This window comes from Anopheles cruzii, chromosome 2, assembly GCF_943734635.1.
Source record: "Anopheles cruzii chromosome 2, idAnoCruzAS_RS32_06, whole genome shotgun sequence".
In the NCBI taxonomy this organism is placed as follows: domain Eukaryota; kingdom Metazoa; phylum Arthropoda; class Insecta; order Diptera; family Culicidae; genus Anopheles; species Anopheles cruzii.
The window spans coordinates 39,476,882-39,504,287 of NC_069144.1; the positions used below are offsets into that span (position 1 = coordinate 39,476,882).

General features: G+C 47.3%; 1 protein-coding gene across 1 annotated transcript; it reads right to left on the reverse strand.

Annotated features, from left to right (window-relative positions):
* Window positions 1-317: 317 nt before the first annotated feature.
* Window positions 318-27,406, reverse strand: LOC128278201 (homeobox protein orthopedia). The gene is made up of 8 exons (XM_053016876.1): window positions 27,373-27,406; window positions 20,598-20,842; window positions 20,343-20,504; window positions 2,477-2,546; window positions 2,222-2,356; window positions 1,876-2,004; window positions 632-858; window positions 318-503 (listed from the first exon to the last, which is right to left on the reverse strand). Exons 1-8 carry the CDS (start codon window positions 27,404-27,406, stop codon window positions 318-320), a joined length of 1,188 nt encoding a protein of 395 aa, XP_052872836.1.

Genomic DNA, 27,406 nt, shown 5'->3' on the forward strand with positions numbered 1-27,406 from the left:
GTCTTTAGTAATCGAGGGTAGGATACAAAAATCAGGGTGGCTAGTATCAGATATAGAAACGATTCAAAAGGTGCTTCAGTAACGAAATTAATAATCACTATTCCAACAAAGACGAACAGAACACGGACTCTCTGCGATGCTCCGTTGCTCCTGTGCGGAGCTATCGGGGGCTGATAGATAGTCGGCTCAAGCAATCCGTTCGCCAGTTTGCCGATGCTCTAATACTGTGCCGGTATGTGGTTCTCGCCGAGATCTTGAGCCTGCGCCTGCGTCCACTGCGGCAGGCGTCGGCCGTACGGTTACTTGAAGAACTGCAGTCAATACACCGAGTTGTGGTGATCGTAGTTGTGAGCATGTAGATAGGATGGCATGGTTTGGTTGAGCTCCGAAGCGCGGCGCCGCAGTGCCGCTATGCTGTGGCCCCGCCAAACATCGTCGTCTCCTTCGGGCGTGCCGGTCGTCAGGTTGTGACAGTTGCCGATTCCGTGCTGATTGGCACCGGTCTGCGCGAAAGGAAGGACCAAAAGAAGTTATAGTTTGTTGCGCCCTCAAGTTCTTCGTTAGGAAAATGACCAAAACACGGGGTCACGGGTTTTGAACCGAATGGCCAGTGAGTCACCCCGCAACGTACCATATCTCCGTTGGTGGAGGCATCGCTTTGACTAGCACCTTGTTGTTGCTGATGCTGCTGTTGCTGTTGTTGCTGCTGTTGCTGCTGGGGCTGGGTCGGTTGTTGGCCTCCGTTCGACAGGGGTGGCGTAGAGGGCGAGCAAGCGTTTATGTTTGGCGGGGTGGATGTGGGTGAGTTTCCCGTGCAGCCTACGCCGCCTACCGAGTGTTGGTACATCATCGTATCACCTGCGGAAAGGAGCACGTTCCACGTCAAACGGAGTTAGAACCCCTGACCAACAGCCTGCCTGCCCATGCATGGCCCGATGGTCCGATAACTTGTTTATCCGTCGAAAAAGAAAATAACAACATGGCAGGGAGGCAAGAAAACCGGAAAAAAACAACCCAGACTAGGACGTTCAATTTAGCTTAAGCAAATATGTCCGCATCGAAAACATTCCTCCCGAATGGGTCGCGACCGCGACACACACACACACACCGGACCATCGGACCATCCGCTTTACCGGCTTTTGCCGAAATCGGAAAAATACTCGAGCTCACGTTGTGGCGTTGTGGCCACCGCGCTTAAGCGCTTTTGAGCTACGAGCATGAATAATTTTGTTTCGCTTCCGAGGTGCTAATGGGCCTCGCACACCCGGATGGCCCGGCCCGAGCGTCGTGCAGTCGGCCGGTCGTGAGTGCGTGAAGGTTCGTGGCAAAGGGCCAGGGCGGCGCGCAGGGGCTGGGTGTGCCAGAGGTGTGCTCTTTGTGGCACTCGGTTTGGGGTGCAACCGCGCGAAGGCGCGAAAGAAGATGATTTTCTGTTTTTTTTGACTCGAACGCCGCTGCCGCTCCTGCGACCGGGACCGCGAGCCTTCTCCTCCACAAAGGGGGGTGAATTTTGGGCGAAGGTTAGTGTCTCAATGACACCATCAAACCTCAAAAACTACGTTAAACTTAGTGGAGAATTTCTGGTACTTTGGTGTAAGGTTATGGATGTTAGTAGCTATGTTTTAGATTGGTTGATTGTTTTCTGATGATAAAATCTAGTCACGTAATACATCGGTCAATAATTCCCGGTCCGGCTACTTAAAATATCAACTCCATATCCAACTAATGAATCTTTGTTTCATTCCTTGTCATTCAAAAACGGCGACCATTCAGAGCGATTGGCACGTTCTTGTAAAACAGCGAATCCGGACGCGCAAAGTAGGAGTTCGAACAAGCTTGACCACAACAGCAAAAGTCTTGAATTTAGTCATTTACCTAGCGCTGCATTCAGTCCATAGTTGTGATACCCACCGGCACCCATTGCCGAGGATATGTTGATACCCGAGTTGAGCCCCGTGTTGAGCGTGCTGGAGAGCGAAGACGATTGGTTCAGCTGACCAAATCCTGACCACAGGATCACCCACCGCCGCAGTTAGTAGTCGAACCGAAACCGAAAGTCGGGGGGATGTTAGAAGTGTTAGTTCGTGGGCCGCCGGGTCGCGCGGAGACGATAGGAAATGAGGAACATAGTGGCGCGTGCGCATGTTAGTATCCTTACTGTGGCGTATTAGGAACGGGATTGCTCGGGAAAGAACTTTTGGGAGGAGGGTACAATACCTACCGGCGGTCATCGGATTGACTCCAACGCCCCATCGATCGCCCCCGAACATCGACGTGCCGCATAAACTTTCGCTCATTGCAATGTTGGTAATATTAGCCCCGAACGGTGGCAGTCCATGGGACGGCAGGAGCGCACCTGGAATGGGAAAAAGGGCACCAAACGGTTCCGTCATTAGCGACCCACCTTCTCTCTGTTCGGCCCACAGCATCCTGGCGACGGATGCTGTGTGGTGGCGATTCCCTTAGCGATTCTTACCCGGTGTGCGAAAGACGTTGGTTGTCTTCTTCCGCTTTTTCCACTTGGCTCGTCGATTCTGGAACCAGACCTAGAATTACCAGACGGCGAAATGGTGGATCAGATGGTGGAATCCTGGGCGCATAAACATCGAACGGCGAACGGCCACAAAGTGCCGCCCGTAGGTTGGAGAATGATTTTAATAAATTTTAACTACCGCTTTACAAATCAAAAGTTCATTAACAGTAAAAGTAAAACTAATTCCACGCCACGGTAATGGTAGACGCCCGAGGTTTTTTTGCCTTCCTTGCGCTGTCTTAGAAAAGGCGCCAATGCTGTGGGCTCCCTCTCGATTGGGGAACATCAGTGTGAGTTATTTTTGTTTTTCGTTGTATTAGCTTTTTTGCTGTCCTTTTTCGGCAATCCACAGCCGCGGCAGCCGGGGTTGTAATCACGGGGCCTATTTATTATTCACTGTTGTTTATCATCACGATTATGGTTATTATGAACGGGGAATGGCACAAAATAGGGCCGGTGTCCTGGTGAAGTAAACGAGAGAAAATGAAACCCATGGCGTGGCCGTGTCACGGCCGGGTTTGTAGCGCACGAGGGTAACACCAAATGGTGGTGCCATCGCCAGCTCTGTTGCAATCAGAAAGTGCAACAGAATCCGCAATGTTGAACGAAATTCGATGTCAACCGATGATATACCACTCTGCACGAAGCAGCAACGTTCTTTGGAGGGCGCCACTTCACGCTGCCCGTGCAGACAATGATCTACGATAATGACACCCGCTTGTGATTGTAAGTTGTTTGGTGAAAAAATTAGGACCGGGATCTTCATTTGAACGCCTGTTTTGGTAAACGGTCCCCGGAAAAGTTGTCCCAATTTCGCTTTTATGTGGTTTCTTGGGCAATTTGGATGAAAATCATCGAGAGGAGTGACACGGACTCGACTTTTGTGATGAGTGTTGAAGCGAAAAGAGATTGCTTAAGCATCAGTTGGTATCACTTGGTCGGTCACGTTGAAAGTTTTCCCTAGACCAACTGCAAAATCTGTCGAATCATCAGCAGTACCGGCTAATAGGAAAACATTAAGCTTTAAACACATTAAAACAGCATTGTTGCTAGAAAAACCAACACAGCCCCCGAGTTTGAGACAGCCGACGCATCAGAGGGCTCCTTACCAGCCCTACTTAGCGCGTGCCACTAGGGACAGCTTTTTATAGACACACTGCATTGCACTACAGTTGCCATTGCGAAGGGAGCGAAACGCATGGCATGGCATTGCTCGGCAGCAATTCGAACATATGCGCCGTGCGTAAAAAGGAGTGCCCCCGAAATGAAGGCGCACGCGAAAGGCGCCTGGTCCTGGTGCCCGGATATTACGCGTAAAAAAGTCGAGCAACAACACAGCAAACCACCGTATCATCGTTTGTTCGTGCCTGATGCAGCATATTTTACCTTCGAAAGTGTATGGAAATATGCGACCTAATGAGAGGAGAACAAAGGCCGGCATCCTTTGGGCGTGAAAAGTCATCCGCTTGACTTTGATTGACTCGACAGGGACGCGGACAGGGAGGGTGGACCGGATCGGATTAATGGATTTCAATGCCCAAGATCGATCACCACCCGCCCGGCAGAGGGATGTAGACTTTGAAAAGGGCCCAGACAGTGTTGGTTGAATTATGACGGGTAATGGTGCCAATTTCAAACATCACACGTTCCGGTTGGTTGTGGACCAGTTTCCGTGCGGACGGATCACCTCATCTCCCAAATTGTCCGATAAACTTTATGTGCAAGAGTGTTAAGCACAGTTTTAATGCCCTCAATCATTCTAACTGTTTCAGCTGCTAATGTTTCTCTTTAAATCGGTGCGTTAATACGATTGTTGGCCGAGCTAGATAGGGTAAGTAAAACTTATTTTAAACAACAAGCTTTTCATCACACCCAGCCACAGAGAACAATAGCGAATGAATGAATAAACAAACAATTAAAGATTGTGATTTGACACGTCAAATGATTCCTATAGTTTGTCATCGATTATACAATTAACATATTTTGACTATTAGCAGGACACGTAAATTCAATATTAATATGGCATTCATTATAGTCAAAGTTTGTGACAAACTGAAGGTACTCCTAACATGTCAATAAAGAACGTGCGCCACTGTGTTTCTGTGGTGTCGAATGCCGATTTAAAATAGTTTTCAGGCAATGAAGGAGTCCTTATCTCTGCCGTTCTCAAGATTGGTTGCGTATCGTAAACGCGAGGGAGTGGTCCAAACATATTGATTTCTGTTCCGTGGAGTGGCCGGTGTAATAATAATCATCCCAGCAGACATCCGTCAAGGCGCACCCGGCAACCGTCGGTTCGGTTCGGAAAGTTATTTATGTCTCACTCAGCGCACCAAATGCGATAATAATGTTGTCAAACGGAAAATCATTTCTCACCTCGTCCTTTTCCGGACGGATCGCACAACCGGCGCGCAACATAAAGTCAGTGGGCAGTGGCGCCGCTCGCCAGGGTCACCACAGCATGCACAGTCCTGGCCACCTTACGCCTTGTTGTTGTGTTGTGGTCCCATTTCGACCATCAGGACACCGGAACCGGTGGGGGAATCCTTTCCATTTATCTCGGGCGTCCCGTTCGGACAGTCGGGCCCGGGGCCAGGATGATTAATTACCTCTCTCATTACGACCCACCGCCACCCGTTACGGCACCGCAGCCCATCGTCCGGCGTCGACCGCAAATTCGCAAACGCACATCTTCGGGGCCAGGCAATCTGTCTGGTTCGGTTCGGTTCGGCCTGACCGGCTGGTGGCGGATGAGCGAACCGTGATTTCGTGGGTTTGGTTCCGATAGATTTATGTAAGACGCTTCGTCCGACATCGCTCCCGGCGGCTTCTTAGAAGTGTTTTCCTGTACAAGCGTTGGCGGCAAGCGACAAATATAGCCTGGCCATGATGGCGCCGTTGGAAGTAGCGAAAGCTGGAGAAAGCTGTTTTTTTTCTTACTCCAACAGACACAGGCGGTAGGTCTGCCAATGGTGGCTCCGTGGCGCTTCCTGGCCGTAGATTTCTTCCTACTTTTTCCCCTGTCGGATGGCCGACGGTGTTCCTCCGTCCGCCCAAAGATCCGACCGCTGTTTCGACTGTGGCTGATAAAATATTAGTTTTCCCCACAGCGACGATGTTGCAGGACGTTTTTCCTGCCCTCCGCGCCCAACCACATCGCCGCGGTTGCCTGAGTAGCGTCGAGTAGAGCCGCTGAATTCTCCACCGGCCAACGGCTGAATTCCCCATGGGCGGTTCCCGGTGAGCTACACGTAAAACTACTTTGGCTCGGAGTGAAATATAAATGATGGAAAATAAAAATCTATGAAAAAACCGACCGACGAAGTCCACGCGTTGGCAGTGGCAGGCGGATGCTGGTACCGAGAGTTCGGGAAGAACGGTGCATGAGCAATATTCGCGCAAGGGCTTGTCGAAAATGTTGCCAACCACAACTTGCGATAACGAAGCATGTATAGCAATATTGTTCGCTATGTATACGGGGAAGAAATCTTATGTATACGCATGATTCTTCGGTGGCACGGTGGATTTGGAATGCCCAGTTCTTTGTAGTTTTCGCACGCTAAGCCGCCGTTCTAACACGTAACCAGCGATGGTCTGTGAATGCGATGCGAAGAAAAAATCTTGCCCTCTGACGAGTTGATGGATGGCACCCAGAAGTTGGTTTAAAATATTTATCGGCGGATTTCACACCCTTCTTGCTTGGCGGGTAAGAAGTTGACGCTATTGTCGGTCCGGATAATGCTGCACTCCACCGACCGACTGGAACTGTCCCGGTTGTCGGTTGTCGGAAAGTAGTCCCTCGGGGACAGTGGTTGCATGACACCCGACATTACTTGTGCATTATAGTTGGGCAATGGGAACACCTGTTCGATGGGCGGATTTCAAGGTCCAACCTTGAAGGATTGTCGTTCCAGATTTGTTGAACCGTTTCGCTGTACTGTAGTAGTGACTTGGTAGAATGTCTATTTTATTCTATTTGAAAACAGTATCAGAATGGACCTAATAAATTTGAATTTGGGCAGAGATAAAGCGACTTCTTTTGGGTTGCTTTCGGCCCGGAGCTTCTGTTTGTGGCTAGATTCTGAGGCATGGTGAAGATGAAACAAACTGTTCGGTGGCACAACCATTCAAGTTGCCGTCGGCATTTAGGACATCCAGCTTCGCTTCGACGGCACAGACGGGACCCGGGGATTCGACCAACCGTAACATGGAATTTGGATGAGTAAATAAACCTGAAACTAATAAATATTTTGGCAGGTCGGTGTGAAGTTGTGTACTAATGTCTACGCTACCATGCCCATGACGGTGCCGCCGTTGATGGCCTGCTTTGTTTGGCCATCAGTGTTACAGGATTGCTGCATGTCATTTCACCCACCGAAGCAGGTTCGTTCAGTTGCTGCTGGTTTTATTGGCGCTAACGCTCTCGGAAGAGAACATAAAGATTTGTTTTAGAATAAAATCTACCAGCCAGATCTCTTCGGACTCCGAAGAATATGTTACCGTGTTGTTGCATTTGTTATTCAATGCGCAATTGATTGGTTTGACGAAAATTTGAGCTACAAAATCAATGCTTTTATTTACAGTTGGCTTTGATTTTTCTTGAATTCAGCCGCATTTGGAATACACGCCCTTAGCTCATTATTTGTTTCACGTTTTGTGGCTTACACTTTCCAGAAATTTCGGCATAATATTGGTTAGACTAGACTAACAAAATGCTTGCTTGTTTCAGTCCTAATTTCGCTTCTTTTAGCATTTGGTCCAAATTGTGAATTCAGTTAAACTATTAAAAATGTCAGTTGCCGTCGGTCAGACCTGCCAAAGCCAACAAGCCGAAATCTAGTGTTTTAATTGCATTTTCGGCTTAACTTGCGAGTTAACCGTATCCCGTAACTGTAGCAGCAAACTTTGGCAAGGCCAAACCGTTTCTTTGCACGCGCAAATAGAAAAGTTTCGTGACTCTAAAAAGGGAGCCGTCGTAGCTGCTCCAGGTGCGTTGTATCCTACGGCAGTCCATTAAATTGAATATAAAAATTGAAGTTGAGAAAAGTACGGCTTTTCCCGTATAGAAGATACAAAATTCGAAAGGACGTTTCTTTTCGTTTGTTTCCCAGCCGACCCGAGCAGCAACATGGTGGGATGAAAGCCTCACCGAAAAGGACGGCTCCGGGCAATCCTGGCCGCCCTGGCGCGCTCAAGGCGATGGGGAAGCAAACAAAGCACGGGCAGCAAGAAACAATAAATAGAAATCGCGCATGCTTCTGAAAAATTCATTCCCCGTACCGTGGTGGGTAACGACCCAGCGGGCGCCACCGGAGGCGGGCTGATCCAAAATGGTGGCGCAAGCGATGAAAATTTCAGCGGCAGAGATTTTCCGCTTTCTCACTCTCGCATTTCCCCTTCTTTCACGCTACCGCCACCAGTGGGGCGCTGGCGGGAGGGGCAAAAGGGAGTCCCCGGTTGTGGCCGGTTCCGATCCATCGATGTGCTAGTATTGGTTCGGTTCGGTTCGCGTTTGAAGCTCTTGCGTATCCAGCACCGGACCGAATCGGCAGCATTCCAGTCGCTCCCCGTAGCGGATGGGAGTGTTGCCCAGGAGACAGAGTGGGTTCAGGACTCACCCGAGCTCGAACGGTCGCCCTACGGCGGTCCGGGAATGCCAAATTTGATATTTTCCAGCCGAAGTACCCTTCAACGTTGAACACCGTGCTCGGGGAGCGAAAAATGCGAACCATTTCAAATATCCACCCGGTTCAACTTGAATCGGTTCCGTTGGAGACCTCCGGAGCAATAACTCGTCCTTCGAGGGCGATACCTAAGACTTGGGTTGAGCCCTTAAAAAAAGGAGTTGGCGCAAAAACTTAATACTCCACTCAACAAGCCACAATGATCCGCCAATGGTTGATGGCTGAAATGGATTCCAGATGCGTGCGCATGGCCGCACACTGCCATGGCTACGGGAGTGCCAAGGACTCCAGCAGGGTAATCGGGCAGTATGGTGGTCCCATTTTTCGTAGGCATTACGGCACTTGGCAGTAGCATTTGATGTAGTAATAGCAATCTATTATTTTTCCATAAATGGTTTTCATAATCTTGCGTTGAACAAATAATAAACTTTGTTCTCGGACAATTGTTTCAGTATTGTTCGAATGCTCGTCAAAGACTCCTTATGTTGCCGAGTTTTAACAGCTCATATGGAACAAGTTTGTTTTCGATAGTTTAAGAAAACTGCCGGTGTTTGTAATCAACGACCGGTACGTACGAAGACCATATCAGGTGATGCCAAATCCTTAACTGAATCCGAAGTCTATTGCAATTCCAAAGCCACAAACAATCCGTTTTAAGCAATAGAAACTATGGTCCATCACGCCACAATATCGGGCAGACCATATCGATAAGGATTGACCAGAAGTTCAAGGAGCTTGGCTGACATGCCCTAACGCGTTCTTTACGTGATTCGGCCTTGGTATTAAAGTAGAATACCCTCGCTGTATTACCACATGGAAAAAGGTTACTAGCAAAAGAACACACAAATAGCAGAACAGGCAGAACAACAACAAGCAATAGAACATACTTTAGAGACACATGACAAACGAATTCGGGACATGGTCCTACAATAAATTCCCTCCATGCCACTATATCTGATATCTTGCTTGACGCATATTCCACAAAATATTGTAATCTTATTGCAAGTATTAAGATCCGTTCGTTTCTTGATATTTTATAAGAAACAAATCCGTACTTAAAAGATGTCAATGAGAATACCGTACATGCCGATGAAGCTTTTCGACTATTCGACATTTCGGCGTTCCTTTGCTACGTTTTGTTTGCTTGAGCAATTTTGGCTCGTTTTGGTTTTCGGCGCTTTTAAGGCAACATCGTTCTCGACGGCTTCTGGCGTAGGAAGAAACACTCATTCTGCACGTAAACATCGCTGGCTGTTTCGATGGATGCTGGCGAAGGTAAACGGATGGACGGACAGATCAAAGAGTTTTACGACAATGGTTGTTTGTTTGTGAAACAATGCGTCATACGGTGGCTTCCGTAAGCGAACACAGCACACACACTCACCCAGGAAGTTAAGTGAGAAGAAAGAAGTAAAATCTTTATCTATTATTTGGCTAATATTTCTTTATCTATTTGAATAAGAAATTATAGAAATGGGGATGCAAAACTGTTCCTTCCGCATACAAAGGTGCGGGACGAACGCGAGTGCTGTTTGCGAGTGACTGGTCGAAAATTTGATTTGCATAAAACCCTGACAAGACGTTTCGTCCTCGGCGTCGTCCCCGGTGGAGGAATTTGCACGAAAATACCTAACGCCACACCTGTTACAATCCTACTTCTGTGGACCGCCCGAGACGATCGGTAATTGCTGGTAATTGATTGATAGGCTTCTAATTTTGAGGAACCCGTGGCTCACCGAGGCCCTAAGCACGGAGGTCCGCTCTGCTCCCGGAACGTGGTTTTAGACAGTTAGTTTGTACGTTGCACTTGTTCCGCTAAATGAAACGCCACGGTGGCGCTCGGTGTCAGATTTGTGACCGATCGTCATCTCGCCCATCATTCATTCGCCATCGTCATCAGCCAATCACTCGCTGAAAGCATTTTATTGTTTCATCCTAACGAGGCTCAGCCTCCGTGTGAGGCTCCGTACGATGGTGGACCCGGTTGACTGTCGCTTTAAAATGCCTCTCCGGTGGGTTAGAAGACACATCGACTCCACGAGCTGGTGAAGAACCGATGGGGATGATGAGAGCTTTTCATTACGCCTTCAAACGAAACGATGCGCTTGGGTTCCACTTTCGCTTTTCCCATCGGCTCCATTGTGCGGCTCCAAGAATGGCCAACAACCAGCGACGAGGAAGGTGAAGACTTTGTAGCTCGCCGCTTAAAGGTGACGACAAGCAGCGGCAAGTTTTGCCGTTTGTCTTGGGGCGTCTTAGTTGTTGTCTTGAGAAAATCCCCGTGTGTCACTGTGCCGCAAGAAGCAGACGCAGACTCTGAGACCCGGACCCGGCCGGCCGGGTCCGGCCGGTGCCGCCGAACGGTGCGCATGTATTTATTATCAATTTTCTGAAAGTTTCATGCCTCTAATCCTCGCATGAATTAAACCAGATTAAAAGCTTGCCGTTTACCGGGGCGTAATGTTTTACGAGCATTGTCTGCGGTTGAGAACGAGTTGCACAATGACGAGCGTGAACGTTGATTTGCCACCGCACACCGCCAAGCTACGCCAAGAAACGCAAAGCCGTTTTGCTACATTTAATGCTAAGGTCCTGGCGCTCTTCTGCTGAGCGAGTCAACGGCGGGATGAATAAAACAATCGGCCGCCTGTTTACATTTGCGTGACTCGTTTTGCATAAACGGTGGATAGACCGATTTCGACCAAGATCCTTCCGACCAAGTGCTTCCGTTCACGTATTCACTGGTGTAATTTTAATCAACAATTTAAATGAAACAAAATACCCGCAAAGCAGTTCAGTGTCAAATTGAAATAATGCACAGCACCCATTCAAGTCCCATTCAAGTTGCAGCTTAGCTTAAACATAATTTAAAAGGTTTATTAAACAGTCCAAAATGGCGCTCGAAATGTTGTGTGAGTTTTTCTCACGATTCAAGTCTTTTTATAGAAGCGAAGACAGTTCGAACAGATCGATTCGAAGAGTGTCAGAATTTGCATCCAATGATCGCAATACGTCGTTAAGAATAATCACAGAACGCTGATGACTGATATCTACTGCAGGGTAATGTCCCTGGTATGACCACACCAGATATCATTGGCTGTTCGTCAATTTTCGCACAGTGTGACTTATTTGTGTCGATGATAACAAGAATAACATTGAAGTGGCGAATTTTGGAAAGCATTTGATTCGTTCATAGACTCCAGAAGGGCGATTCGAACGATAATCTATTGAGTTACTGCGAATCATGTATTTAAGTACTAGAAAATTACAATCTATTATTAAAAATGATATGGAAAACATCCGTTGTACTTCTATAAATTTAGTTCAGGAAGTTATTTTGAATTGATTCACCTTTCCGCACAGATCTATCAGGTTGGCTAAAAAGAAATCGACGTTTTTTGGGTGAACTTCAAAACTATATTTAACAGGTTTCCAATGGTCCGATTTGCGTCAAATATGCACCATTTTGTTGGAAAATTTATTGTCTTTTCAAAGATAAGCTTATCATGCCTCTCTTGTAAAAGGATTAGTCGTTATTGGCAAAAAACTCTAGAAATCCATTTTCATAATCCTTTTTTAATCTCAGTTTTTCATCACTCAGAAAATTTTGTAATGCGTGAAATAGGTGTCAATCGCTTAGTGCGAGGTCCGGACTATACGGTGGATGCATTTAAACTTCCCAACCAAGCTCCCGGACTTTCTGGTGAGTCACTAACAACGTGCGTGACATTTAGTTTTCCTTATGGAACACAACACCTCTTCTGTTGGCCGATTCTGGTCGTTTCTGGTCAATTGTTAGCTTTAAACCGTGCAGTTGTTGGTAGTAGAGATCTGAATTTATTGTTCAGCCACACGGGAGCGACTCATAATAAACGATTCCTTTCAAGTCCCACCATATACCCAGTAGAACCTTCCTAGCCGTTATTTCTGGTTTGGTCACAGGTTAAGCTGCTTCAACACGCTTATACCACGACCGATTTCACACAATATTGTCGTAAGTGACCCATTTCTCATCCCCAGTACCCATCCGTTTAAGAAATGGTTCGATTTCATTCCGTTGGGCCAAAACTGTGCAGATGGCCATCATGTTTTTTCGTGTAATTACGGTGGCGCCCAAACATCGAGCTTCTTTGTGAATCCAGCTTTGCGCAAATGGCTTTAAGCTGTTCGATGATTGATCTTTAGCTCCTGGCCGATGCTCTGATTACTAAAATGCCGATCTACTTTGATTATTTCTGTGATTTTATCGACATTTTCGATGACGTGTCTGCCTAGGCTTTAACATAAAAAATAACTGAAACGTGTCAACGAAACCAAAATTTGACCCAACTAGCTGTTAGAGTATTGGCACCATGAACACCATGCGAAATTTCAGCGGCCTAGCTGGAATTTTCACCTTTATCGGACAAAAACTGTAAAATATACCGAATTTTCTCTGCGTTGACCTCCATTGTTAACACCCTGTAACTCACAAACGAATGGAACAAACAAAAAACAATGAAAGCATTTTTTGAAGTGTAAAGAATCAGCTTTAAAACGAGCCTAAACTTGAAACTGTACGATCGATAGTTTACGAGATATCGATCACTAAAGGCATCTATCGTGAAAAACGTCGATTTCTTTTTAGCCAACCTTATAATAAAATTCCTCCGCCTTTCGCATTACATATTTCCGTTTAGATTGAAAAACTGTTTGACGGTTAAATGGAAAATGAGATTTGAAAAAAAGTGTTTTACCCCAAATAAACAGAATAATCAACCGTCCACTTAGAAACTTCATATTGCGTTAGGTAACTCTCCGCTTTAGTCATGTGCAGAAATGTGATTTGGTTTCGATAAACCCCCGTGCGAATGTTTTCAATTTGCATGTTATTAATAAATAAACAATAAATCGCAACTCCCCAATAATACTTTTATTACATTTTCATTATATTACACTTTGCGGGGTCAGGATTTGCGACACGCTTTCCCCTCTCTCTCTGTTTCTCTTTCGAGAGAAGGTATCTGTCGATCCCGGTCGACCCTCGTCAGCCCGGTCGCCCGCGGGTTGTTCCGAGCATTACGTGCGGCTCTCTCAGCGGGAAGGCGTCCGATGCCTTGTCACTGTCTGTCCTTTCGGCTAGGGTGGAACAGGTCTCGGCCGAGGGGACGGCTCCGACCCGGGATTGGTTTCGGTGGGCGAAAAATTTGTCTGTCCCGTGTTTGTTTTTGGGCTCGTGCAAATCCTGGCCAGTAAATGATGAACTAGTAGCAGTGTGCGACTTTGCACACTGTGCTCGTCATCCGGTTAAATGTTTATTCGGCAAGTAGTTTTTAAAAATATTTTGGGAACTAAACTCCCTAATTAGGTTTCCATAAATAGGAGACCGCTCGGTAAATGTGTTGGTGCGAATTTTTCCACTCGACATAACTTGGCCAACAAACCTGCACCGGCATTCCGGTGTGGCTGGCAACGTTTTTGCTGCCGGTGCGGGGACCCGCCAGGGCGATTACTCTCCCGACAGCAAACACCAGAAGCCAATACGGTCGCAATGAGCCCCAGATGGCCCGTGGCAGACAGGGCCAGGAATAAATCTTTTCTCTCCGTTAAATCTATTCTGGATTAATAGCACATTACTAGCCGCACTATTTATCATGTTGAGAAAATCTGCACCCAATTCCGAGGCAGCCCTCGTTCGTGGTCCGCCGCCTTGCGACGATGCGCTGGCCCTTAGGGGGAAAGGCTTTCCTCGACACACACCGACCGCATTTCTTCGGCCTTTTTACAGGCCCAGGGAGTGACAAAGATGGGGACCGCGTGGTGTAAATGAGATGACTTTTTGATTCGATGTCTCACATCGACCGTGATCACCACATAGGGCCGGGCCCGTTCGTTGTCCTTCCCCGCCCTGCCGGCCTGCCGTTTGTTTGCTCGTCATCAGTTTCACGGCTAATTTCCGCCCGTTCGGCCGGATCCCCTTTGTGGCCGTATCCCTGCTGGGCCGCCGCCAGCGGGACCGGATCTGGGTCGAGGCCGGGCCGCGAGACGTGAGTTTAGAGTCGTTTTCCTTGTACCGCAGCCGCCGCTCTCTGGCTATGGGTAGGCTATTATTTATTAAAATCGTTACAGCGTTTCGAAATTTGCTCGCCGCCGCTGTGCCGATAGACGGGGCCGACGAAGGGACGGCGGGAAAACTTTCCGGGGTTTATGTGTTGCGATCTTTCCGAAACAACAACGGAGCCAAAGAGTGTTGTGGTGTGCCAGCTACCATCGGGACACACGCACACACACGGGCGCGAGAACCGTGCTTGTGTTAAACTTAAAATTAAAATTACTTCACGTACATTGTTCAGCCTTTTTTTTTATCCTGTCGAACTCTTTTTTGTCGCCCTCGTTCAACGCAGGATAATAACTTCGACCGGTGCGTTCGTCCTTCGTCACAGCGTGATAAAAATAACAGGTGGATAACCTGTCAATACCAACCTCCCGAACTCGGTGCCAGGATCCCGATTCCATTTGCCGTTTTTATTAAATTTCGCCACGTGGCGTGCATTAGCGAGGTGGTGAGGGAGGTGGCACGCGTTCCGTGACTAATTTCTGTGTGTAGTTGGTCGTTGGCCGTTGGTCGACCGTCTTTGTGGCGCGTGCAACAAGTCCGATTGATATAGAAAACCCATGTTGTTTGTGTCAACCATTCAACACTCCTAATTTCCGTTGCTGACAATGCGTTAATTCACTAGTGGGCTTGCGGCACTAGTGCGATGTAATACTACTCGTTAATAAGAGGTTCAAGAAGGTATTATTTGATAAGAAAAGTATTACATTTGAAGTGCCAAAAAGATGTACGCAACATAAGCCTTTGTACGTTCTTGTTTGACGGAAACGTGTTTTATTCGATGCTACATGTTTCCACAGTGAACGAAAAGTTTGAAATGTTCAGTGAGGAGATATTAAGCAAAGATGAATTTTATCTGTGCTCTGTTCCAAATACTTGGGAGTTTCAAATTTGAATTAATATGATAACGTTTTGACTAGCCTAAACTTTCAATTTGCCTAAAAGGACTTCTCGGAAGCTTCGACAATCTTAAACTATCTTTATTAGTTATCATCGACATTTTCAACAATGAGTATAGAGCTTCTTTCTTCAGTTGAAATCAAGCAATTTAATTGTATTGTTACTTAATTTGCAACAGTAAAGAGGTTGTAATATTTAGCCATTTTTTCGCTGTACGTATTATTCTTTTACCTACATTTGAACAAAATAATTATCCATTTTACTGGCACACAATCCGAATGCCACTAGCAACAATACTGATATTTGTGGAGAACATTATTATGTTTTCAAATTAGTGCGAGGAAAGTTACAATTTAAGCTAGATGTAAAAGACAAAAGCCAAAGACCTGGACGATTGTTTCCCCCCAAAAACGCAAACCACAAGTCTGGGTGAGAAGCAAACAACACTCCGGTTTAAAACAATTGTGCTGTGCGAACCGAAAAACCGCACCGCGAGACGTCGATTGTCGAAACACCGGGCCCGATTCCGTGGCCCTGGAGAACTGACTGGAGAAGTAAACCGGTCCGCGGGAGTCAAGAATTCGTGGGCCCTCCGATTCGAACGATTTCGGTGCGTTCTTGGGCACCCGGGCGAACCGTATCAAATATCCGATCGACCACATCGGTGGAATCGGTGGCAGGCGATCCTGTTTCAGGTCACAGTTGACGGGCGCAAGTGGCCGGTCGTTTGGACTGCTTCATTTTTTCCCCCCATTTCTCGTGGTGTCACTTTGACAACTTTGGTTCGAATTTCGATTCCGACCACCGGCTATTGACCTGACAGGTTGTTGTTTCTTTTGGAGTGAAAACAATTTCCCGGCACTTCAATTGCTATGCTGCAATCGGGTGACGATTCCATATTGGCTGCCACTGTCGGAGCTAATGCACGTGGCGTAGTAAAATGGGAAAGCGATGCCTTTAAACCCACCCAACGTTTGGTGGTTCTGCATCAGCCGGAAGGACAACAAGCTACCCGAAACCACTGGGTTCGGCTGGTTCTAGGTGAATTTATTTATGCACAGGGATTTCGGAAGCCTCCGGCACCGAGGATTAAGCGGAGGAATTATTTCCGCATATAAATTGACATTGTGGGGATTTGGGGAACAACAACTAATGCCACACACACACACTATGCCGTGACCGTTTTCGTGGTGAGCTCACCAGCAAAGCCCGGCCCACGGGTTACCCATTCGTTTACTGGGCCCGTGCCCTTTAAGATGGGCGCCGCCGCCGCCGCGTAGGTTGAATTCGGCTGGAAAGGATCTGCATTGGCGTGTGGCTTTTTGTCGTCCTTCCGTTCGCCCAGGACCAAGCCGTGGCCCAGGCGTTGAGCATTGTCACGAAAAGCCGCCGACGTCGGAGAATAAAAGAGGCTGAAAAATGCCATGCCATGGCAGAAAGGCAGAAAGTGTGCAGCACGAGCACTATCATTTCTCACCATTTGCCGCGCTGGGCTTTACACCGTTGACCCCCGTTGGAGATCACGGATTTTTTTTTTTTTTTCATTTGCTTGACTCTTGGCACCCGGCTTTGGTGGACTGAGGCCGTAAATCGCCGCGTAGAGCCTCGGAAAAGCCAACGCCAACCGTTCCGTGGGCCGTGCTGCAGGTTGCGTTATATTTTCTATTCCTTTGAGGTTTCACTTTGACTAACAACGTAGGACACATTTACCGTTTTAAAGGCGAGACAAATTTGAAATAGTTTTAAAACGTCATAGGACGTCTGTAAACGTTTGCAAATAACCAAGGCTGTTGAAAATTCGCATATAACCATAAACAGCGAAAGAGAACACAAAACCAATGTCAGAATACCAAATGTCTCGCGCTGTTAAGCATGACGATCGGCGGCACGTACCGTTTCCGATAAAGTAACCAATTAGTGGCTATTATCTCTCAATTTGATCATACCGATACAATTACACGATTGGGACGGGCTCACAAACGCTCTAATTGACTCGGTCACAGTGGAAGAATGTGAAAGTAATCCCGTCTTAACTGCCCCAGCACACCGGACCGGAATGCGTTCCGGAATTGGCCAACGGCAATGGCAGAATGACGAGAAAAAATGGTTTACATAAGGTCGGATGGCGTTAGCCCATGGCCCTAAGCTTCCTGGTCCTGGCAGCTTCAATCAAAACATCAAACAAATCCCGTCGTTCCGTCAACAAACGCGCGGGCATTCCGGTGGCCACACCGAATGTGCGAATGGCGGTGGTCCCTCGATTCCGATTGAGCCGGCGGGCCATAAAGGCCTGCCCTATAAAGTCATAATGATATCATAAAAATCGAATAACGAAATCCACCCCAGCCTGGGCCTGGGGAGCGGAGTGCTTGATCCGTAAACTGCCGCGAGCCCGAGAGTCTTCCCTACGATGTCTATCGTATCGCGATGATTTGGTTCTTTTTATGTGCGCCCCACCGGGGGCTACTTTACGCGCTACTGTGTGTTAAAGTTCCATTAGAAGAGCCACAAAACTTTCGCCACCGAACGGCAGACGGATCAGGCACATTCCTGCCCTGTTACCTGGTGGTTTTGTTGGTTAGTTAAATCGAGTCACCGGCACTGGAGAAGTTGAACTTTCACTATTAAAGGACCAATAGTGGTTTCGGCAGGATACTGTGGGCCGCCCGCACTACCGTTGAGTCGCATCCTGGGAGAGTTGGGATGCTCCGATTCCGCAGTACAAGCGTTGAAGAGGTTTAATGGAAAAACAATGCTACGCTTTCAGCGTGCTGGCATCCTGGCCCGGGTTGGTTGGGGCCCATTAGGACCCCCCCTCCCGGCCGGGCCGTAAACTTGTGGAATTTATGTGCATATTCGTGGCTCGTGGCCTAGCGATCCCGACGGCGAGCGATTCCGATTGTTCGTATTAGCTCTTCATAATTAGTATGATTAACACTAACTTCGTTTATCAGTCTTTAGCCGAAAACGGTTCCGTGGAACGGTGAGGCAATCAAACCTACTGGTGTTCTTCGACCGAAGGAAGGAAGCCAAAAGTTCACATCCACCTTTATGGCATCGGCAGCCTCTCCGGTGCTCGTGTGATTCTCGTATCAGCCGCCGTCCAATCTACATGATCCCGATTTAAGCCGCTGCAATAACCTTGAAAACACTTTTTCGGCTTTCGGCTGCCGAGCTGTGGCCGCAGTGTGAGCCATTTTCCGGTGCCGGAGACAGGATCAAGAAGTTTACGGGGTGCGCATTTGTTTTGCCCTTTATTGAGCAAAGTTTTTATTGCGGCCGGAACACACAGCATGCGCGCTGTGTTAAGCAGCTGAGAGAACGTGATCAGATTTTTGAACTGTTAATCTTGTGCTCTCAACTCATTGATTGATTTATGGCGCTCAGCATAGCGCTGTCACGTTGGGGGGCCAGTGGGGATGGTTCGGATTACCGAAGGTAGCCGATGAATATGCAGGACCTGCAATGAGGGTTTTTTTTCAATTTTTTAAACTGTTTTATACAGTTTCAGTTGGCATACAGCTTCGAAGAATCTTTTAACTAATTTTCGAATACAAAGTAGTCTTCGAATGAGGAGTCTTCGGTTAATCGTTAATCACCTTATCACGCGCAACTTGAAGGGTGCATGAATTTAACTTCAAGTAATGTGGACCTACAGTAAAGGCGAGGATAAGGAAATCTGCTTACAGCAAGAGGATTTGGATTTCAAAGAGATTAGGCTAACAACTGAAAGCTATATGAAATCTCTCATTAAACGTGGTTCCAAATGTGGACACCTATCTTGGAAAATAATTAATTCAATAGTAGGTAGAAAATCATAATTCACACAGATTGAAACAAAATGTTCAAATTCTTTTGCAAGGATACCATCATCCATTGATAAGAACTACATAATGTTATTGGAAAAATGATCAAATTTTGCTGACTGCTTTCATATAAAGGCTCAAATTGGTTGGTTACGATAGCAAAAGAAACAAATATGAGGTATGATAGTTATCGATGTTGCAAGCCGCTGCAAAGGTGAACCATTCTCACGTCAGTAAGGTACTGACTCATACCAAACCGAAGTGCTGTCACATAGCTGTCTTTTGAGACATTATACATCCCTGCAAAAATGTACGTGAGGCCGTTCTTTCTAGGTCCATAGTCCCCTAAAGACGTTTCCTTCCGTGTTTGCTGGTCTTCTAAGAGAGTGCGAAGGTTCAGGATGACGATGGTCAGCCAACATGCGGGTAACATGTGTCAAAGATCAATTTTACGACCAGATGTCTTCCTGCCACCGGTCGGTCGGGGAGTGGAATGAGTTAGGCCTAGGCCTTAGACAATCATTAAGGACAACGGAGACACCTGTGGTCGAAGAAGTCGGCTGGCAGGAAGGACACTGATCCGTGTTTATGTAAATGTGCCAAGGAAAGTGGGCTAAATAATCATCATGCCCAACAGAAGCACAACAAATTATCCGACTATCCGGCCACGGGACACGTGACACGAGACAGGACCGACCCCGCCGGACGTCCGGTGTAAAATGGGGTTAGGTAAGTGATTCATTTGGTCGATTTAATTGTTAATTAGTGAGCTTCTCGGGCCACATTTCTGGGACGTTACACATGTAAATCGACCGTCTACACATTCGCTTTGCTGCGGAATATTCGCGTCCTCCGGAGTGGCGCGGAATTTATCACTTTGGTGGCTTTGCGAACGAATCTGCATAATCTTGGAATCTTGGTCCTGATGGTGTGTCCCAAATAGCTTGCGCTTAAAAAGATGCAGCACTGCAGAGCTAATGGACGCTTAGCCGACTCAAACGACCCATAAATCCTAAACACCGCGTAATGATGCACTATTGTTTCAGACAATCAACAGTCAGAAATTAGACGCACCATCTGCAAACAAATACACACACACGCGGATGGGACGGTTTTTGTGGGGTGCGCTCGTGTCCTCGAAGGGCCGCCGCCGCCTCAATTTCAACACCACCAAGCCCCGTCTGAATCCTCATGAGGCGTGCAAAAGTGATTTATGCTAAATGACCGAGGGTTGAAGGTTACGAGCTGTTGAGCCCGCGACTGGGTTTTTTAAATCATTGTCCGCTTGGATCCTAGGGGAAACACGTCGGAAACACTACACTGACCTGCACACGGGACTCCGTGAGCCCGATCCGCATGGCGATCTCCTCGCGCATAAAGATGTCCGGGTAGTGCGTCTTCGAGAAGCAGCGCTCGAGCTCGTTCAGCTGAGCCGGCGTGAAGCGTGTTCGGTGTCGTTTCTGTTTTCCACCATGTTTGTCAGAATTCTAGGTGGAGAGTAAGAAAAGTCGTTCACCTTTTTTGGGGGACGGCGCTGGCCGCTCGGCGGTCCATGGACTCCCCCGCATAGCTACATTTACCTGATCCTGGTGGATGTTGTGCGGCTCGCACAGCGTGTTGGGCCCTGTGCCGGCACCCTGGCCCCCTCCGCTCGAGCCACCGCTTCCACCACCGCCCGGGGTGGCCCCGGCACTGCCGCTGTTCACGTGCAGCCGGTTGGCGTTGCTGTCGGCGTTGCTGGGTGGATTGGGGACCTGGCCAAACCCGGGCGCACCGCCGTGCAGCGATGTGAGGCCCGACTTCGGCAGATCGCATTCCTTCGGTCCTGCCGGGGGGTAAAAATGGTAAACTATTAACCGTTACATGATTGGACTAACAAGTTTGCGGGGACATAATATATTTAAATAATGCAATGACAGCAAGTTCGGTAATTAAGTAATGTTCAGTTTGGTTTGTAAATAAATGGGACGTCTACAAAAAATAAGAAACACTAAACTAATTATAAAAAGAAATCTATAGGCCCACATCGATCTTATCCTTTCGAGATTCGTTCTCTGTTCTTGTCACTGAACTGTCACTCGCTCATTAGTACAGGGCTAGGATAATGTTTTACGCCCAATTGAGCACACTTTTGCGCCATCTGTCTAATGACCTAGGAACGTTCCTTTTCGCAATAGAAAACCCCTGTTTAGTTGCTGTGGTGCTATTCTGCATTCGTCGTGTATCTCCTGAGCCTGACACTGAGAGAAACGTGATAAGCTGGAATTTTTTTCCACAAATAAAATTATTTTAGATAATGCCTGCAATGGAGGTCTATCATGGTCAAATCTTTCGACATCTTTTCAAACCCTTGAACCTCTCAGTAATTCGATCACAAACAACAATAAATAACTACTCACTTTGACAGAGTGTAAACGTAAATAATTTTTTTTAAACCACTCGAAGGATATTCGAATAATGAATATTACTTGTTTAATTCTTCGGGGCACGATCAGTCCACTAGAGCAACTGAATGTTTATGTCAATTCTAGTAAGGGTTGCTCAGTACCAAATTTCTGATATGGGCAAAACGGAGACGGAAACTTTCACATAGTCTACTTAGATACAGAATAAAGATAAATGGCCAATGAGTTAACCAATAAACAAACAAACAAACAAACAAACAAATATGCGATCTTCAGCAATCATGACCTTCAATGGGTGATCGGTGGTTCTCCAATAATCTGCCAAGAACACTCGTATTTCTATCACGATGCCTGTGTAGACCCGTGAGTTATTTTATGTCTGAATTTAGCTGAGAGTTACCTTTAACAAAAGATGTTTTGGTACAACTGGTTAAAGTTTCATTGTTTTCCAAGACCCACACTGATTTTATGATGGAACACACCTTCTACTGAAACATAGGTCTATGGTTTTCAGTTTCTCTTCTTTAAGCAACGTTTTCCTTGCAGCCAAAGCAGCATCCCATCCAGGAGTGATGTGTGTACATTCGAGTAAACACATATTATGACGGGGGCTGCACGGAAACCTTAGAGACAACCTCGTTCTCAAGAACATGTTTCGTTACGGCCCAACCGCCCGCTTGTCATCGGCTTTCCGCCTGCCTAAGCCTCAGCGGCACTGCGATGACTTACTTAATGCACATCGTCATGCCATTTCGTGTTCATTCGCCTTCGCAGCGCCTTGCCAACTGGAGGGCAGCTTAAACGCTGGCTGTCTTTTAAACAGGCTCATGTCACCTCGGATCGCGCCACGACCGATCAGCCATCCGTCCATCCGGTGTGAAGCGGGCTGGCAGTGCCGCAGCCGCATACCACTCGGTTCCCGGTGATGATGATGCACGACGGTGTCTGTCAAGTATAGCACACTTGTGCTGCGCTGTCCTGTTTCTCGCTGTCCGCTTGCTGTCCCCGCAGCCCTACGGCGTGATACGTATCAGCAACACTTTTATGCTACTCTTCATATGCAGGTGTTAATTTTAACACATATATACGATTTTGGCTACCGTTTTGTGATGCAGTTTGTCAGCTTAGTGAGCGCCCCCCTCGGCTGGTGCCCCCCCCACCGCTGGTGCCCCCAATCCGTCGCTCGTAGATTTTCGTCAACTCCACGTCCGCAGGGAGTCGGGATGCTTCGCACGAAAAAATTTAAACAGACCACTGATGGGGGGCACGGGGGGGCAACCAGTCCGAGTGCCGAGATGCTCTGCACCACCCTGCAGCCCTTGGGCAAACACCGCGTTCAGCTGTTGGGGGAAAAAGGATGGCTTAAATTCCCGGGCCCCACGGACCCCGTCCCGGAGAAACCACCGAAACATGAGAAATAACTACACGCGAAGCGAAGTGGCAACTCGTCCGGACCCCGGCCACCGAGTTAGCTGGCGTGACGTTCGTTCACCGGCCAGATAGATCACGCCCGGGGCCCTTGGTGGTGTCTCTCCGGTGGCTCGCTGTAACACGCGAACATCCGAACGATAGCGAAAGATTGATGAAGCCACCGGGGGCCTCTCGGGCCTTCAGGCCTCGAAGGCTGTCAGCCGCTTTCCGCGCCCGATTCTCAGCCCTGTCGGTGACTTGTGGCAGCGCACCGCAAGATCGACGGTTGCGGTTGGTTTTGGCTGGGCTCGTTTATCGGTCGCCTTTTGGACCCTCGAGTGGGTTTTTTCTGAATCGCAGAAGAAGTGTGCCTACGGAATGCCGCCGCCGCCGTACGCGGGCTTCTGCATTCCAAAAGGAACGAAAACGGAGCTCGAGAATGGGCAGAAAATTCAGCGAAGCGTGAAAACCACATGTCGGAAGGCCTGGTCCTGATAAGCAGGAGTTAAGACTCTGTAACGATCCCACGACGGGGTCTTGTTCTGTCAAACTATTTGTTGTTTCTGTTGTCGGGAGCTGAGGTAGTTCATCACCTTTCAGGCCATCTCAATTATCGTTGCTTTAGAAGTTTGGGTAATTGAGTTATTTAAGTAAGTACTTGTAAGGGAGCCCAGTTGCAGCATCGATACGGTGCTCAATATACGTCTTTAGTAGAGTGTTTAGCCTAATAATGGGCATAATATTTGCGTTAGTTCTTCGAAGTTCCGAAGTAGCATGCCTTAAGTCCAAACTTCCAAACCTGAAGTCCTGAATGCCAAACTGAATGGCGATGTTACATTTATTAATAGATTTATCGAAGAAAATCAAATAGAGGATTCCACGTGGACCTTCCACAAACTGTGTTGACAATATCCAGAACCTTTTCACGTATTCGTGGTGGTTATTCCACTGGAAATATGTGTTATGCTCGAAATAGGTTTATCGCGACTTTATCCGCGTCGGGCGTCAGGTATTCTTCTATTATTAATTTATCATTATGCCTTTCACTCGTTTCAATATTTGAAACAAATGCTTACGAATGTACGTTCCATCGCTCATCAAGCATAACTATCGTCCTCATGGGTCCTTTTCATTTTGCAAAATTAAAACCATCCGCCGTGTGGTTCATCGTGCGACCAGAAAATTGCTCATTCCGGAACCTTTAAGCGAATGCACCACATCCAACGAGTGCCTTCCATCAGCTTGTCAGGATATACTCCGCTGCCGTTGACGCTCAAGGTTGGCCGACTGCGGTCGCGTACGCGGTTACGTGGCATATAATTTAATGTCGCCGCTGGAAAAGGCGCGTCCCTTCGCGTGACCCGGGGACGAGTAAAGCTTAACGACGGAACAAGAGGGAAGCCGTCGCGGTGAACTTTAACGTACCCGGCCCGGCCCGGTGACGTTGTTGGTGGCTGGATCGATACGAGAGCCATAAAAAAGTATGGCCACTCACATCTGGTGTGGTGTTGTCTGGGGTTGGCACTTTTTAATACGGAACGCCCATCTCGTGGCCCGTGATTAATATTTAAGAAAGCCTCGCGCTTCGAACGAAAACTAAGCGTGACAACCTTTGTGGGCAGGTTTGGAAGCTGCTTTAAAACCGGAGCCAAGCTAATGAATTGAACATCATCACCGGCGGCGGCCGGACGTTCCAGCATTCTCAGTAACGCGTAATGCACTTATCCGATTTACGTACCATTGTTTGCAATGGATTGCGCATTAACAGAGTGCCAATGCTTCGATCGCGTTTACATGATAAGTGTAACGCCAAAGCCGGGCCCTGTCACAGCAAGGACCCCAGCACGGACGGCACGGCGCTCCATCCATTCCAGCTTGTGCAATAAAGTGCAATTTGCCACATTTTATCGGAAAAATCGATTCGCCCGGTTCGTGCACACGATTCATGCCCGACGCCCGGAGCGGGAAAATGCGACAAAATTTCCCGAGGACGAGGATCTCCACATTTCATGCTCCCCGCCCCTCCGCCAGCACCCACCAACCGTACGAACGGTTGGAAAGGCCATCAACGGAAATCCTTCCAGAATTGCTTCGTGCTTCTCTTTTCGCCCGCTGCGGCGAATCGGCTCACGCTATCTCGGCCCGTTGCGCGATGGAGGGCATTCCCAGCAAATGCCCTGTCAAAAAATAGAAGTGAACAAAAAACGGAACGGTCTCCTCTGGACTGTCCGCCGTCAGCCAGCGGCCGCCATACCATCGGCACGTACGAGTGTGTCCCCGGCATGCTGCGGGCGGCCGTACAGAAAGGAAAATAGGTTTTAATAAAATTAAATTAAACATTATCACCATTTCATTCTACGGAGCAGCGTCGTTTGGCTATGTGCAATGGATTCGAGGGCTAAATATAAAGTGCCCAACGTGGCCCCGGGCCACTGGGCAACGGGCGCCTCGGGCGCCGTGCAGTGGAACAATAAAGGAAATGGAAGTGTCTGGCAAGGACATTCGGGATGGAAGTGCCCGTTTGGCACGGCCGGAACGACCCGTAAAGTCATCGCGGCAAACGGTTTCGTTTCGTGCTGTAAATGGGACCAAAGTGCGACTAGTCGAAGGCAACACACTTTTTGCCGGCGAAAGCCGTTATTCGGTTCGAATGTTTCGAAAGTAACAAACACATTTCTAGGCTAGGGAATATAGGGTGCGTACGTGTGAGGTCGAACGTTCTTCTGACGGGTTTTACCAATTGTTGTTCGATTAGAATATGATCTAACAATATTGTTGGTATTTTAGAATATGATCTAACAAACTTAGTAGCATTTGAAATGGAATCAGCATAGTAGTGTAATCAGCAGAATAATATTGTGAGGTGAGGTTCAGGTTCCTAAAAATTTTAATTTTGCCAGTAATTTTAAGGTAATCAAAATATAGTACGATTCCGTTCTTGGCGATCTAGTTTAAAAACCTTTTCATGGTATGGTAGAGTGCGTAATTTGTTGTAATCATTTCAGGCGTGACACAGTGGACCAGGCACCAGGACTCTGGTAAAAGACTGGAGCCAGTTTGGTTTACAATACGTATGCGCATTGCTGTTAGTTTATCCAACTAAATTTGCACTAACGAACGGTGAAAGTAGCTAATTGTACCTGCAGCTGCACAGGGAACGTCCACTTTCCAGCACCAGCCGGGTGTCACATTCAATTATGGCGTTTCAATTAAATGATCATAATTTCAATTGTTTACCGCTTAATTACCACACCATTAATTATCATTTTATGAACGAAAATTTACATAACGCTTAATCTTTGGCACAGCTTCGTTGGCGCCGTTTTTACAGCTGGCCACGGTTTGGTTGACACTCGGTTCGTTTTTCCAACCCGTTTCTACCCGTTCACCCATCGCTCCATGGTGTCCCATTGCGGTTTCCTGTGATTGCCGGCGACGACGAGTGCCTCTGCCTCTAATTTGATCTTCATTAACCGTTTCACTACACCATCCTTGTGCGCTCTGTGCGCAATTTACTGCAGCTTAATGTGTTCTGCGTGCACTAAATTACGGTTGTTTGCTTTTCGCTGGCGAACAAAATGAATCAAGTCAATAAGCTATGGCCGCGGATTGCAAGGTGCGGCCAATTTAAGCTCGTTACAGGCGAACGGCGAATAGGCAGAAGCGCGATGCATCCAAGAACTAAACGATGGGACGCCAAGTTATGGTCGTACTCGCGAAAGGTACTTTCTATAGTGCCTATGGTGAGCCTTGGCGACCACCATTCGGGTGAACAACATCAATTATACATAAATTGGTAAATTGGTGGCAAACGATAGCAGTTGAGCGTGTTTCGGTGCATTTCGGCAATTTCGGCGAAGGGATGTAATGCATCATATCGAACTTGCCCTGAAGAGAAAGATCCACACGAATTTCAACACTTGTGTATCGTAATCCTTTCAGGTGGAAATGCGTTTATTAGTTTTCTTTTGGAGATAAATTTCTAATAAACTTTTGCTATTATTTGTTGCTTCATAATATAATTTATAAAGTGCAGCCGACTTAAGCAGCCGGTAATTGTGAGACAGAGAGTTCAAGGTATATGCTCAATTTCCTTGATTAACGAAAGCTTCCTCAAAGGCAATTGGCTCAGATTTGACATAGTTAATTCGTCGATTCGGTTTTGCATATTTAAGCAAATATCAAACCCTGAGTCCGGCCAGGACAAATAAAGTAATTCCGAGTCCGAAAGTCCGGGAATAGTGAACATAGAGTTGCGAATGAATTGCTTAGTAAGATTATCATTTTTGTGGCTGAACTTCGTCCTTTTATGTTCAAATGAATATGCTACGAGATTCGGGGGTTTGCTCCTGGCCATCAACAAGATTATTTGATTGGTCCTTTCGAGTTCCTAAAGAATTTTTTACACACAAATTACATTACTTTATTGGCGAAGTGATCGGTCAGGATTCTTCTTCATATTACTCAGTGAAACAAGACACCGCCATAAGCAATAATGTAATGTAAGATGACTGTCTAACAATTCGTTTTATAAACTCACCACCCAATCCTGCCGCGTTGAGATTGTTCAGCAT

What these genes read in the sequence shown, in the direction of transcription:
- LOC128278201 (XM_053016876.1), bottom strand. Translation starts at nt 27,406, where the DNA reads ATGCTGAACAATCTCAACGCGGCAGGATTGGGTG. An exon ending in ACAACATCCACCAGGATCAG is followed by an intron (nt 20,505 to 20,597) that starts GTAAATGTAGCT and finishes CTCTCCACCTAG; the next exon opens with AATTCTGACAAACATGGTGG. An exon ending in TCACGGAGTCCCGTGTGCAG is followed by an intron (nt 2,547 to 20,342) that starts GTCAGTGTAGTG and finishes TGGTAATTCTAG; the next exon opens with GTCTGGTTCCAGAATCGACG.